At 46.1% G+C, this 15,395-nt stretch overlaps 1 protein-coding gene across 1 annotated transcript in view; it reads right to left on the reverse strand.

Annotated features, from left to right (window-relative positions):
• Positions 1-1,767: 1,767 nt before the first annotated feature.
• The window catches only part of LOC144603188 (zinc-binding protein A33-like), a 17,795-nt gene continuing 4,167 nt past the window's right edge, over positions 1,768-15,395 (reverse strand). The window contains exons 3-6 of the mRNA XM_078416357.1: positions 14,634-14,867; positions 12,665-12,687; positions 12,452-12,570; positions 1,768-2,726 (exon numbers count right to left, since the gene is read on the reverse strand). Coding sequence (XP_078272483.1) covers positions 2,194-2,726; positions 12,452-12,570; positions 12,665-12,687; positions 14,634-14,867 — 909 coding nt within the window. The 3' untranslated portion in view covers positions 1,768-2,193. The remainder of the gene's footprint in view (positions 2,727-12,451; positions 12,571-12,664; positions 12,688-14,633; positions 14,868-15,395) is intronic.

A 15,395-nucleotide genomic window follows, 5' to 3' on the forward strand; every position in this document is an offset into this window, starting at 1 on the left:
AGTTTTAGGGCTTCCTTCGTCTGTCAACTTAATGCCCAATTTTACGACGTTGTCCTGCCAACCAGATAAAATCTCCTTATCCCTCTTTTCTTGGCAAAACTCCCGTCACTTCTGGATCAGAAGTTTTGCTTCCTTACTGCGGTTTCGGGTCCAGATAAGCTCCTGGGCTTTTTGGACAGTCTCCAGGTCATCTGACCCCCCTAATGGCCATACAGTAGGTCCTAGTTTCTTATTAAGGGCCCCCGATAATAGTCGGAATTGTTTAGCATATTCCGGGAGCTTATCACATAAAAGGTTAAGAGGGGACCTGTCGTCCGAGGTGGTGTCTATTACGTTCCCCATTTGTATTTTATATATGTTTTTCTTATCAACAAAAGGAGTTGTATATTCCCTGAGTTTCCTCTCGTGCCTTGGCAGCCCACTTCAGGGTCCTGACCTTCGCGTGGGGGATTTCCCCTCTTAACAACCGGTCTAAGGCTGGGTGTTAGGCAGAGGAGTACTCCCTTGTCCGATATACAACTCTTTAATTTTAACTCTTTACATACAACACACTTATGCTCTATAATTTACCCGAGGATCATTATTGGTTGAGTCTTATTATACCTTTTGTTCTATGTCCCCTAGTGAGACACGGTACACCTTATTAGCTGCTAACGCGTTAGACCTTTTTAATCTTTAGAGGATTGAAACCTCAGGGCCTTTAACCCTCGTTTACCGTTTAGACTCAACGATCCTTCCTAAAAATCTGTCCAACTGACCCCCGAGATTCCGTCACGCAGATTAACATATCAGCGGTGATCGGTGGGTCATAGAGGAGTCACAAAGACGGGGAAAATAGAGTGGCCAAATAAGATACTCACTCTACTGGCCAATTCCACCGTTCTTCGATCCTCGTACCCTTAAGTCTCAGCCACTATGTATCGTTCTTTGTTGTGGAATCCAACCGCTGCCACCAAATGTCGAGTTCGACTTCGCGTTTGCGGTCAGTTGGATGACAATAATCAGAGACGGCACAGACTTTACCTGTTAGTTTATTAGAGATCTCGTTGACAGGTTTCTAAAAGCACACACAGAGTTGCGGACTCCGGGGCCAGTGGAAACGTGTCACACCAGCCCCTAGAATTAAGCCCCTTTTATCCCCCAAAACCGCAGAATTCACAGTTATTTACAAGTATCACAACCAATCAATATTGGAATTATGTCAGTTTTCCCATATAAGGTCCTAACATGCTATTGTTCAAGGTTTAGTCGGCGTCTGTTTATTGTTTATGTTCTTTATACATTGTGTTTTTCTCCTCTGAAGACGAGCTGGAACATTCTGCGGTCTTGGGCTACTGATTACTACTAGCTTTAGCAAGCTCAGCATTTTTGTGATTACGTAGCCTCAAGCAGGTGTGAGAGAGAAAGAGAGAGCCTCAAGCATGTGCCTAGCACACAATGCTGCAAAGCCCATGTGGAGTATAGTGGCTGAAACAAAGAAAAAGGACAGATCTCCACACAGATGCTGGTTTAAACCGAAGATATAGTCTGAAGAAGAGTCTTAATCCGAAAAGTCACCAATTCCTTCTCTCCAGAGATGCTGCCTGTCCCGCTAGGTTACTCCAGCCTTTTGTGCCTATCTTCAGCAATCAGTCGGTGTCAAGCTTTGAGTTTAAAGTTTGAAGATGTTGGAGGGGATGATTGAGGTATAAGTGAGGAGAGAATCAGGCTGGCAGATGGCATCACAGATCCTGATTACACGATCATCAGAAAAAAGAGAAGGTATGAACTTGAGTTAGTTTAAAAGCATTACATTCTCCAAGTAAGCTTTAGTAAGTTTTAGAGATATAGGTTTCAAAGGTCTTTTATTGTCACATGTACCAATTAAGTTACAGTGATATGCGAATTACCATACAGCCAGACGAAAAAAAAGCAACAAGACACAGAATTACACAAAAGTATTTCTGTTTCATTGACGGACATAGTTAACGCGTTGAAACGAACGGATCGACAGCTCTGATTCCACTTGCTGTTTATTTCTCTCTTCCCACATTTACATTCCCCCTGGTTTTATTTCCGCGCTCACTGGGGTTTTACAACGAGGAATTTGGGGGATTAAATGGGAGCCGTTCAGCGCCGACCTGTTGTCCACCGGGTTTCTGCCCCACAGCCCCTGAGCCCCGCTCCTGACGCCGGTCCCGGGACCCGACCCTTTTACACACCCGGAGCGGAACCGGAGCAGATTCTCAGCCACTTGTTTTCATCCCAAGTCCTGAAGAAAGGATAAAGTTTCTCCGTGAATTTATTCCCAGTGAAGGTGTGGAGATGGGACTTGGTGTCCGCGTCGTAAAATGAAACTGTCCCGGACTCGTAACTGAGATAAACTCCCACCCTCCCGGGGATGGGACGGGCGGGGAGACGGGATGGAGGGGAGGTGAGTGCATCAAACCCGTCACCCACCCGCCTGATGCTCCAGACTCCAGTCTCCGGGGTCAGTGTGACCTGTCCCTTCCTCTCCACAGACTCTGCGGCGACTCCCAGACTCCACCACAGACTCCCCGCCACCTTCACCTCCCAGTAATGTCTCCCCGATGTGAATCCCTCCGATCCCAGCACACACGGACTGTCTGTAAACCTCTTCCCGGTGTCAGGGAGACTCCTCCGGGTCCCGGTCCCTCTCACCCTCTTCCGATCCTCAGACACCTCGAGCCACGGACCCGCTGTTTCCACATCCAGGGTGACGGAGACTGGGGGGAGAAGCAGAGAATCAGAGAGTCCCCGGGGGTCGGGGGGAGACTCGGGCAGCGCGGCCCCGGGACCGGGGGAGAGGCCGCTCGGCCTCAGGCACAGGCGGGCGGACAACTGAAACCTTGCCCGGGGTTTATCCCCGACCACAGCGGGTGGACAACAGACATCTCTCCCGGAGTTTTTATCCGGGGATGGAGAGGGGAATTTCGTGAGGTGGGGGAGGGTGGACGGGGAGGACGAGTGCGGAGGATTGCGAGATTGCGGTGGGGATGGAGGAATGAAGTGGCTTATTCAGATATGAAGGCAGTTCGGAGCAAGAGGAGATTGAGGTGAGCGGTAATTTGAGGTTGTTAAAGAGGAGGTAGATTGTGGGATGGAATTGCCATGATCATAGTGAATGGGGGCAGACACGAGGGGCCTGCCCCTGTTTCTTTGAGTGGAGGGTGAGGGGGAGGTGGCTAACACATTGATCTCATTGTGAAGCAATATATGAACTTCACTGAGGGACTTGACAATGTTCCGCATGTAAGCCTGGTCCAGAAAGCGAAGGCAGGTGGGATCCAAGGCGAGCTGGTGAAATGGATCCACAATTGGCTTGGTGGTTGGAGGTAGAAGGTAGCGGTAGATGGATGATTTTTCGGCTTGGAGGTCTGTGACTGGTGGTGTGCAGCAGAGATCGGTGCATGTGAATGTAGGAGGTGTGATTAGTAAGTTTGTGGAGGAAGCAAAAATTGTGGATAGTAAGGAATGTAGTCAAAGTCTGCAGCAGGATGCAGGGTAATTATCTAAACCTTATTTGCATTCAGAGATATCAAATCATGAGAGTGCAGGTTTATATTGAGAGCAAGGAATTTTAAAGTATATCTGAGATTTAGGTTTTACTAGACCAAGTTGGGCCCAAACCTCTCCTGCATTGGTGCAGCACCTTCTCCTCCCCCCAACCCCCCCTCCTCCCTCCCTTCCCCCTACCTCCCTGGGAGATAAATTTAAACTTTAAAATGTGAATAACTTAAAATATATAACACCAATTTCAATGAAACTCTTTCCATTCGCACCAAAGGGACGGCGGTAAGTAAGGTGGGCCTAAAATTGTCGCACTATCGTGTACCTTTTTGTCTGTAGTTCAGGAACAAACAAACAAACAAATGAGAGGTTTAGTACATAGATTTACACTGAGAGTGGGTGATATCTGGAACATGCGACAGAGGAGGTGGTGGAGTGAGATATAATCGCTATATAGGAGATACTTAAATAGGTGAGGTGCAGAAGAATGCCGATGGAATGTGGGCAAATCGATTAGTATAACTGGGAAAAGATGGTCTTGGACACAATGGGCCAAAGGGCCAGCCTCTGTAATGTACAACCATGGCTCTCAGGTCCAAGAGCACTGAATGACTCCACAGCTACCGGTGCAGGGTCGTTCCTCAGTCTCTGCGTGCAGTAATGTCTCCTTATCTCTGTCCTACACGGTGCGACCCACATTCTGAGAGAGTGCCCGCTCTCCAAACCCATCTGACAGGGGAACCATCCTCCCTTCATCCAGCCCACTGAGCCCTGTAAGGACTCTGTTTCACCGAGATCTCCTCGAATACACCCAAACGCTCGAGTACACAGGCCTAGACTACCCAATCTCACACCGCACAGCAAAATCATTGTCGCAGGGACAAGGATTGTCAATCTTTGCCGCATTCAACTCTGTGTAAGGTTTATCATGCTGTAGGTATGAAAAAAACTAAAGATCACAAGAAAATAGCAGGAGGAGTAGGCTCCACTCCTCAGGCCGACTCCACCATTCAATGTGATCCTGACTGATCTAAGATGGCACCATTTCCTGTTCTCCATAACTGCCAATTTGTCGATCCTTCAAATATCCATCTGTGTTCACTTTGCCTATTCCAATAATCTGACCTATCACTACCTCCTAGGGCAGAACATTTCAGATGTTCACTGCTGTTTATGTTATATTTCTAAGACTTGGATGTAAATGTAGTATGGGAGATAATACGATATTATTTTATACATTAGACATTGTTACGATATTATTTTATACATTAAACATTGTTGTTTAAGGTTTGTAACTACTTAGGCATTAGGCGCCTCTCTGTAACTAATTAAGGCGCTCTAGACATTCTTTACCCTTGACACGTGTCTGTAACTGCTGTGCACAGACGGATAATTAATGGTGGAGCGAGGAGGAGAAACATACGAGTTGGAATGATGGATGAACCAGAATAGAAGATAATGGTGGCAGATAAAGAAAGACATAGGCCTTGGGGTGATGAATGGATGTGAGGGATTGACTAGCAGGGAAATAAGGGAGGCGAAGTATGGAGGGATGTGAGCATTGAGATAAGGATATATTACTGAATGGGATTTAATGGTGGCGGGACAGACGGGTGACTGCAAAGAAATGAATGACTGAAGAAAGGAGTGTGGGTATGAGGTAATGTAAAGAAGATAAGGTTTGGAATAATCCTATAAACATAGACTGCCCGATGTACTAAGTGGGCAGTCAGATGGTTGACATCCTGATTGTTCCAGCCGTTGTTTGCAAATAAAGGCTTTTAACTTCTTGAAGAATTCTCCGTGTCATCTGCTTCATTTTGAACACCGGTAACTACGACAAAATTGGCGTAGTCGGCAGGATTGGAAAGAGGCCTGTTCAATAACGGACGACAAGCTAAAGGCGCTTCCAAGCCCGTCAGGGGCTCCCCGGGACAACAGGAAAAAGGGTGGCCACCCGCAAAAAAAAAAGGTAGGCGGTTTTCCGCTTTATTTGGACTAATAGCCTGTTGAAAACAGGGACCACTGGTGGCACAGGAGCGCCCAGGCGGTCCAAGGGCCTCTCCGATCCAACAGAACCTATCGTTAAATTACTTTTTTTTAAATGAGACCCGGAGGATTGCTCGAGAAGGCTGCGCAGTGGGGTAAGTGGATAATAGTCGAGTAAGATTGTGTGAAGTCAATAAGACCTTGTGGATACCGCCCTAAGAGGATAGGGGACTGGTTGGCTAGGGGTCTGGACGGGCAGGATAAAACGCCCTGTGGATACCGCTCTAGTTAACTAGGGATCTGCACAAGTAAGATAAGGCGTCCTGTGGATACCACTGTGGTTAGCTAGGGGTCTGTACGGGCAGTATCAGATGATCTGTGGATACCGCCCTAAGTGAGTACGGGTCTGTACGGGCAGAACAAGAATTGGAATAATTGGATAACATTAAAAAATAAAATTGCAAAATATTAAATGAATATAGTAGAACTGTAGAAGATAGAAATAGCGTAGTAGGTAGTATAGTGACCAGAGAGACGGAACGGAGTGAGAACAAGGACTGCATTTAAACTGACTGACCAAGTGCACTAAAATAAGACGAGTACAATGAATACAATAACTGCAGTTGAACTACTAAGTAAGAAATTCCCCGTATCCAAAGAGGATATTAAAAAACATTCTGAAAAATGGGAAAAAAGGACGAAAAAATTGGCTCCGAAATGGCCCAAGGAAGGCACGTTTGATACAAACACGTGTGATGAAATGGAAGTGTTAATTAAGAACTATAGGCCTAAGGATAAATCAGAAATCCGAGTAACGAAAAAAGAAAAAGAACTAGACGTGCTTAAATTGTTTAAAATAGATGGAGAGAGGCTGAGGAAAGCATACCAGGAAAAGAATACTTCCCCAAACAAGGGTGAAAAACCCGAAAAACAGCATGAAAGTCAGGAGCTTCAGGAGAAAAAATCAACTCTGTACCCCAACCTAAGGGACCCTGGGTATCCCCCTCCCTATTCCGGCCAGGACGGAATAACGCAGTGCCCTTTGGTGAAAGGGAGATATAGGGAGAAGTTGCTATTGAGGGCGTGCAGCGTAGGTTCACTAGGTTAATTCCCGGAATGGTGGGACTGTCGTATGTTGAAAGGCTGGAGCAATTAGGCTTGTATACACTGGAATTTAGAAGGATGAGGGAGGATCTTATTGAAACATATAAGATAATTAGGGGATTGGACACATTAGAGGCAGGAAACATGTTCCCAATGTTGGGGGAGTCCAGAACAAGGGGCCACAGTTTAAGAATAAGGGGTAGGCCATTTAGAACGGAGATGAGGAAGAACTTTTTCAGTCAGAGAGTGGTGAAGGTGTGGAATTCTCTGCCTCAGAAGGCAGTGGAGGCCAGTTCGTTGGATGCTTTCAAGAGAGAGCTGGATAGAGCTCTTAAGGATAGCGGAGTGAGGGGGTATGGGGAGAAGGCAGGAACGGGGTACTGATTGAGAGTGATCAGCCATGATCGCATTGAATGGCGGTGCTGGCTCAAAGGGCTGAATGGCCTCCTCCTGCACCTATTGTCTATTGTCTATAAGTCGCAGTTTGGAACGATGAGCAAGACATAAAGGAATATAGACAGAGAAGGGGACAGCGAGAGAAGGAAAGGATGAAGCAAGAAGCACAGGAACGAGAAGCAGACATCAGAAGGCTGCAGGACCTCAGGGACAGAAAGATTTATGAGACCCGTCAGGCAGCAAATGAGGAGTATGAGGGAGACAGCAACACAGAAACACAGGCGAGTAATCAGCAGGCATCAGAGAGAAGGCAAAACTGTGAGAATGAAGCACAATTAGAAAGTGATGGGGAAAGAACAAGGGAGTGTAGAAGGGAAATAGAGGCATCCATGAAGCGCTTAGAGATAGAGATGAGGGAGATGGAAAAAGATATGGAAAGAGAAAGAAAGGAAAGCCAGGGGTACGCCCAGAGAAGAATGAGGTGGGAAAGCATACAGGTAGAACCACAACAAGAGATGCCAAACGGGATACAGGAACTGAGGGGGAGAATGATGCCATTACTTCTGAAAAAGGCAGGACAAACCCAGTACATTCCTTGGGTGACCCGAGACCTAGAAGGGCTGAGAAACGCCTTGCCCAACATATATGATGGGGCAGGAAAATGGATTAGGGCCTTTGAGGAGGAAACTATGGGACGGTTATTGGCTATGGGAGATTTGAAGGCACTACTGGTGAAGGTAATGGGAACCACGAAATTAGCAGAGCTGTTTGAAATGGCTGGGGTAAAAAACGCAAATAACCCGATGATTGATGGCCAGTCATTTGACCTATTCAGACCGAGGGTATGGCAGGCCCTCAGAGACTGTTACCCGCTCAAGGTGGACTTAAAGACATTGAGGGGAGACCCGCTGGGGGACACGGAGAACCCAGCAGCTTATCTGGAGGATCAACTGAAAATGTGGAGACTTGAAACCGAACAACAAATAGACAGTGGTGAGTTAATGACCACTTTGTTTCGGACTGCTGTGGTGGATGCCACGCCCCCTCCGGTTAAATCCAGACTGGAGGAAGTGGTGGGATTGACAACCATGCCCCACTCCCAGTTCAGGGACCACCTGGTTCATGCAGTTGACAAATATCGTAAGGATAGACAAAGACTGGTGGACCAGCATGAAGAGGTGCAGAGAAAAGTGATGCAAATACAACTAGAAGAACTGAAAAAGAAAGAACGTGAAAAAGGAAAGAAAATGCTGGCAGTAACAACAGAGCTGGCTGAAACAGCAGAAATGAACAATGCACCGATGCATTGTGGGTCCTATGACAGAGCCAGACAGAGGCCAGAGAATCCCATGCCAATAATAAATGTCTTTGGGGGAACATTTCCTCAAATGCTCTATCAGGGACAAAATAAATCAGGAAATCAGCCCCGACAGGACTGGGGCCCCCAAGGGGGGACGCAAGGAAGGGGACGAGGAAGGCCAGTAAGTAGACTGATAGTTGATAAAACATGTTGGGGATGTAATCAGGTAGGGCACCTGAGGAGGGACTGCCCACACTGTCCGTGGCCCGGTCTATACCAACAGGAACCCACAGGGGATGAGCAGTGTTTTAACCCAGGCTCGGCCCCAACGGGCTCGACTGGAGGCCCAACTGGACTCATGAACCCCTATGCTAGATATTAGGGGTGCCCAGAGAACCTGGATGGGAAGGGACTTTACCCAATGATAACGCGAGAGGCAGAAGAAGAACCCATGGTTCAGGTAATTTTGGGAGGGCGGTTAACACCTATGATGATAGACACTGGAGCCACATATACTTGTGTACAGCCGCAGTATGCCTCCCACCTTCCCATGTCAGGGAAATTTGTTAAAACTGTAGGGTTCTCGGGAAAAACACAGTTAACACGATGCACAACCCCCGTTTGAAAATGAGCAATAGAGAAATAGTATTACCGATATGTTAATAACACCTATAGGTCATATACCTGTGCCTGGAGGACCATTTAGACACTTGGTGATCGACTATGTGGACATGCTGAAAACGGTAAGAGGGAAAAGATACATGCTGGTAGTAATAGATAGATTTAGCAGATGGGCGGAGGCGATACCGTCTAAAGATGTGGGTGCAGGAACTGTAGTCAAGTTTCCGACTGACGAGGTCATCCCACCATTCGGCATACCGACCAAAATCAGTTCCGACAATGGAGCGGCTTTTATGCAAAAAACAGTTAAGTTGGTGCTGCAAACCCTAAGAGTGAAACAAAGATTTGAGTGTGTGTACCACCCTCAGTCTCAGGGCATGGTAGAAAGGGTTAATGGAACGTTGAAAGCTAAGTTGAATAAGATTTGTGCAACCACAAAGTTAAATTGGATCGATGCCCTGCCACTGGCATTAATGAGCTGTCGCATGCAAACTAATCGAATAACTCATTTAACACCACACAAAATGCTCACTGGCAGACCCATACTGATACCCAGATGGAGAGGTCCTTACAAGGGACCAAGCCTGGAACAATTAGAGGTGGAAGTGAAACGATACATGCAACAGTTAACTGTGATACACAAGTCTATTTATACACAGGAAAAGCAAAGGGAGCCAGAGGTGGACCAGGAAGAAGGACCTATTAAACCCGGAGATCAGGTTTATGTGCGAGCTTTTTGACGAAGGTGGAATGAGCCAAGAAGGGAACGACCGTTCACGGTAACTAAAGCCTCACTGACTGCCGTCCAGGTAGAGGGCCGGTCTACATGGTACCATCTCAATCATTGTACAAGGACTGTCCCACAACCTGTGAATAACCTCGAGGTACGCGGGCAAGAGAACGAAAATACAGGCGAAGAGGTAAGCGAGCGTGAGAACGAAAACACAGGGGAAGGATCAAGCATTGACCAGATCATAAAGGAAGGCTTGGGGGACATTAGTCACTCTGAGGTTGTTGAAAATGAGGTTGTGGGCGCCTGTCCTCCTCGCGACAATATGGGTGGAGGCGACATGGGGGAGGCCACCATTGCTTCTTCCAACTCAAACCTGGAAGTCCTCGACTTTGCAGACTTGGACTTGGCAGAACCAGACTGGTCCTAACGTTGCCCTGCAAGGGTCAGGGGAGCAGGTGCGGAATCGAAGGGACATTAAGAAAAGGGATGTCTATTGAAATCGCCCTGCTTGTAATTGCTATAATATTGTGTTGTGTTTTTCCATGTATCAAATTTCTCCTCCTGCAAGCTACTGTGAAGCAGTTCCCGTTGTTCCAGGATAAGAGCGCGTCTACCCTCCAAGGGAAGCAGACCCCGCCGATAGAATACTATAATGACGACCAAATTGCATTGGAGGAGTACCAGGGATATAGATTGTAAGGGTAGCTGGGTCTTTTTTCCTACCCCAGGCAAATGGGGGTGGGGTTTTGGCCTAGTGACCCAGGACTTTAGTATGATAGAGGAAGAACACCGACGAGCTGCACATTATATATCTCAACACCCTGAAGTGGGGGCTAACAATGATCAGGTTTATGCCGTAAGCCAATGACATGTGCGACTGTTAGTTTTCTTTTTCTGTGAGACCATGTAGGTCTCAAAGGGGGATATATGGGAGTATATATTTTGTATAGTGCACAAAATTCAGACATTCAAGTGTTAACTGTGTAGCATGTGTACTCTTAGGCATTCCTCAGTTTGCCTGGCATTATTCCTCAGTTAGCAGTCCTTAGATCCCTTGTTCCATATTTGGGTCCTTAGACTTAATCCTTAGGCATTCCTACTTTGGTAACCTTTGACTTAGGGATTGCCTGTATACCATTATCTCTTTGCCTTGTCACATTTGGATGAAAGATAATGGTGGCAAGAGAAGAGAAGACATATGTCTTGGGAGGATGGATGGACTAGAATAGAAAATATGGGTGGGGGAGTGTGAAGAGATAAGAGTATTAAGATAAGGGTAAGGCAGTAAATGGGATTTAATGGTGGCACACCAGACAGGAGGACTGCAAAGAAATGAATTATTATAGAGCAGGAGTGTGGGTATGAGGTAATGTAAAGAAGATAAGGTTTGGAATAATCCTATAAACATAGACTGCCCGATGTACTAAGTGAACAGTCAGGGCAGTCATGCGGTTGACTTCCTGATTGTTCCAGCCGTTGTTTGCAAATAAAGGCTTTTAACTTCTCGAGGAATTCTCCGTGTCGCCTGTCTTAATTTCGAAGCTAAAGAAAACCACGACAGCCTCCACAGCCTTCTGTGGCAATGAATTCCACAAATTCACCACCCTCTGATTAAAAACATTTCCCCTTATCTCAATAGACAATAGGTGCAGGAGGAGACCATTCGGCCCTTCGAGCCAGCACCGCCATTCAATGTGATCATGGCTGATCATTCTCAATCAGTATCCCGTTCCTGGCTTCTCCCCATACCCCCTGACTCCGCTATCCTTAAGAGCTCTATCTATCTCCTTCCTAAAAGTACATCCTTTAATTCTGAGGCTATGACCTTTAGTCCTAGACTCTGTCGCTAATGGAAACATCCTCTCCACATGCATTCTATCCAAGCCTTTCACTCTTCTGTATTTTTCAAAGAGGTCCCCCCTCATTTTAAATTCCAGTGAGTACAGGCCTAATGCCGACAAACGTTCATCATAGGTTAATCTACTCATTCCTGGAACAGACTATTCAGACTGGGACATTTTTTCTTGGGAGCCTGTCAGAGAAACATTATCAATGTGTATAAGATGCACAGCTAAGGTGATTAGCCACAATACTTTACCCAAGGTCGGAGAGTCTGAACCTCGAGCGCATCAGTTTAAGATGAGAGTGGAAACAATAAAAAGGACCTGAGGACCAGGTTTTTCAGTCAGTGTGTAGTGTAGATGTGGAACGATCTGACAGAGGAAGGGGTCGAGGCAGGTATAATTACAACAGTTCACAGACAATTGGGTAGATACGTGGATAAGAAAGACTTGGAAGGATATGAGCCAGACTCAGGCAAGTGGGGCTAGCTTGTTTCGACAACTTGGTTGGCATGGTCGAGTTGAGTCAAAGGGCCTGTTGCTGTGCTGCAAAACTCTCTGACTCTGCGATGCTTCCCAGCAGATGAGCTTGGTGGGAGATCAAATCTTCAATTTCCCTTCAGTCCCAAATACCATTAATCTTTGCATCTAAGTATTACTTAAAGATAGACACAATTGAAGGTGGACACAAAATGCTGGAGTAACTCAGAGGGACAAGCAGCATCTCTGGAGAGAAGTAATGGGTGACATTTTGGGTCGAGACCCTTCTTCAGACTGAAGAAGGGTCACGACCCGAAAAGTCACCTATTCCTTCTCCACAGAGATGCTGCCTTTCTCGCTGAGTTACTTCAGAATTTTGTGCCTGCCTTCGATTTAAACATGCGTCTGCAGTTCCTTCGTACACCTATTACTTAAAGATGTCAGGAACAAGAACAATGGAAAAGGTATAAGCTTTACCTTGCTTGAAGTCATCAGATGTTTCTTTAAATGCTGTGTTCAATGAAACAGGGCAATGAAACTTTTCAATTGGCAAGGCATCGTCTACCACCGACAGTGGTTTGGCTTCATCACGAACCCTGCGAATATTTAACAGCCGGTTATCAACTGAGCATCAGAAATGTTTTGAGTTGATCCACAAAAACTTATGTTTCCATCAAGAGCATGTCCTACCTTCGCTTGCGACCAGCTTCCCCCTGAAAGAAATAAAACACAAATCTCAATTGACTGAGATGTTACGTCCTCATCCCGACAGCGGGAATTTCTCCACATTTCCACAACCCTCTGATAATTCCCATTTCCCAACTCTTATCGCCACAGCCATGCAGATAGAAAGCTGATATTGCCGTAGAGATGTAGAACGATGGGGAAAAGCACAAGGAGTGTTCATGCGAATGATGCCATAACTGAGAGGGTGGAGCTCAATGCAAAGACTGGGCAGGTCGTGGGATTTTATCTGGAGAAGATGTCAGGAATGATAAGATAGAATTTAAGTTTAGTGGTGGATTTAAATGTGGGGGGGGGGGGGATGAAATATCTCTAATCGATGGAAGAGCAAAAATCAATGCTGAAATGTAACGTGGTCTTCAATAAATACTGAATGGAATGCAGTCATGAGAACATGGACCTCACTTGCATTGGAGGGACTGAAGCCAACAGCAGAGATAATTTAAGGGCAAGCGGGATAAATACGTGAGCACTCCTGGTATTCAAGGTATTGTTACCGGGTGTGGTGAGTAGATGGGAGGGATGTTGAGTGGAGCAGAAATCTTGACTGGATAGGATGGGCCGAATGGCCTGTCTATGATGTGGAATGGGATGTCTTTCTTGGTGAACAAAGGTGGGTAAAACAAACAGAGCAAATTCCCCCAAGGTGACCACCCACTGCTGATGGTGTCAAGTTAGGAACAGGGGACGTACAAAGAGATCTGGGTGTCCTAGTGCATCAGTCACTGAAAGGAAGCACGCAGGTACAGCAGGTAGTGAAGAAAGCCAATGGAATGTTGGCCTTCATAACAAGAGGAGTTGAGTATAGGAGCAAAGAGGTCCTTCTGCAGTTGTACAGGGCCCTAGTGAGACCGCACCTGGAGTACTGTGTGCAGTTATAGTCTCCAAATTTAAGGAAGGATATTCTTGCTATTGAGGACGTGCAGCGTAGGTTTACTAGGCTAATTCCCGGAATGGAGGGACTATCATATGTTGAAAGACTGGAGCGACTAGGCTTGTATACACTGGAAGTTAGAAGGATGAGAGGAGATCTTATCGAAATGTATAAGATTATTAAGGGGTTGGACACGTTAGAGGCAGGAAACATGTTCCCAATGTTGGGGGAGTCCAGAACAAGGGGCCACAGTTTAAGAATAAGGGGTAGGCCATTTAGAACCGAGATCAGGAAAAACCTTTTCAGTCAGAGAGTTGTGAATCTGTGGAATTCTCTGCCTCAGAAGGCAGTGGAGGCCAATTCTCTGAATGCATTCAAGAGAGAGCTAGATAGAGCTCTTAAGGATAGCGGAGACAGGGGGTATGGGGAGAAGGCAGGGACGGGGTACTGATTGAGAATGATCAGCCATGATCACATTGAATGGTGGTGCTGGCTCAAAGGGCCGAATGGCCTCCTCCTGCACCTATTGTCTATTGATATAGATGATCAATCTGATGTGTGCGCCACGTTCTAGATTTCAATGTTAACCCCCACAATGTGGTCATGGCTGATCTAGCCCAGGACTGAACGCCTCCGCTTTGTCCCATTTCCTTTGATTTCAGTTCCACAAATTTTCAAAAATGTATCTTCCTCTGGTATAAATACGTCTAACAGGTTAAACCTCTCAGAGTCTGTGGGTTGGAGAATCCCAGAGATTTACTGCCCTCTGTTCATTCATGTTCCTTAGGATCAGATATAGAATCAGCCGTCGTAGTTTTGAGCTCTACAGAATACAAACACCTCTCTACATTCCGGCCAGGCAGTCCTGAGATCCCATAGATTATGTGGGAGGCCAATTAGTTTGGGAACAACAACAACTGGAACAGATGAAACATTTACCCAGTTCTCAATTACTGGTAAATGCAGCATTTATTTCAGAAATGTCACCCACCATTTTGTGACTGCACTTTCACTTCACCAGACTGTAGTGTAACCCCTCACCTTCAGAAACACCACACTGTCCTTTTGATCCATCTGCTGCTGCAACCTACAGAGTTCCTCCTGAATGGAATTTAAATTCTCTTCAATTTCTCGAAGATTTTTCTCCATTACATTTAGAATCTTCTTCTCTTCCTCCCGGATATCTGCCAGTACACGCTGCTCTTTCTCAGTGAGAATCTGGTGCTGTTCAGCAAACTGGGATGTGATCTTGGACTGAAGGTTGTGTGACTGTTCCTGTGAAATGAAAGGTGAAGATCAATATTTAATATATATCTCAAAGTGTGGAGTCGGGCATTTTGGTGGTAGGAATAAAGGCATAGATTATTTTCTAGATGGGGGTCAGAATCCAGAAAATGGTGGTGCAAAGGACTTGGGAGTGCTGGTGTTGGATTCCCAAAATGTTAATCTGCAAGTCGAATCGATAGTAAGGAAAGCAAACTCTGTGCCAGCATTTATTTCAAGAGGGCTTGTATACAAAAGCAGGGATGTAATGTTGAGGCTCCATAAGGCGCTGGTAAGGCCGCATTTGTAATATTGTGAACAATTTTGGGCACCATTTCTGAGGAAAGATGTGCTGGCTCTGGAGATGCTCCAGAGGAGGTTTACAAGAATGATCCCAGGAAAGAGTGGGTTAACCTATAATGATCGTTTGTCAGCACTGGGCCTGCACTCGCTGAAGTTTCAGAGAATGAGGGGGACCTAATTGAAACATACAAAATAGTGAAAGGTTTGGATAGAATGGACGTGGAGAGGATATTTCCA

This window comes from Rhinoraja longicauda, chromosome 19 (assembly GCF_053455715.1).
Source record: "Rhinoraja longicauda isolate Sanriku21f chromosome 19, sRhiLon1.1, whole genome shotgun sequence".
NCBI classification, from domain to species: Eukaryota; Metazoa; Chordata; class Chondrichthyes; order Rajiformes; family Arhynchobatidae; genus Rhinoraja; species Rhinoraja longicauda.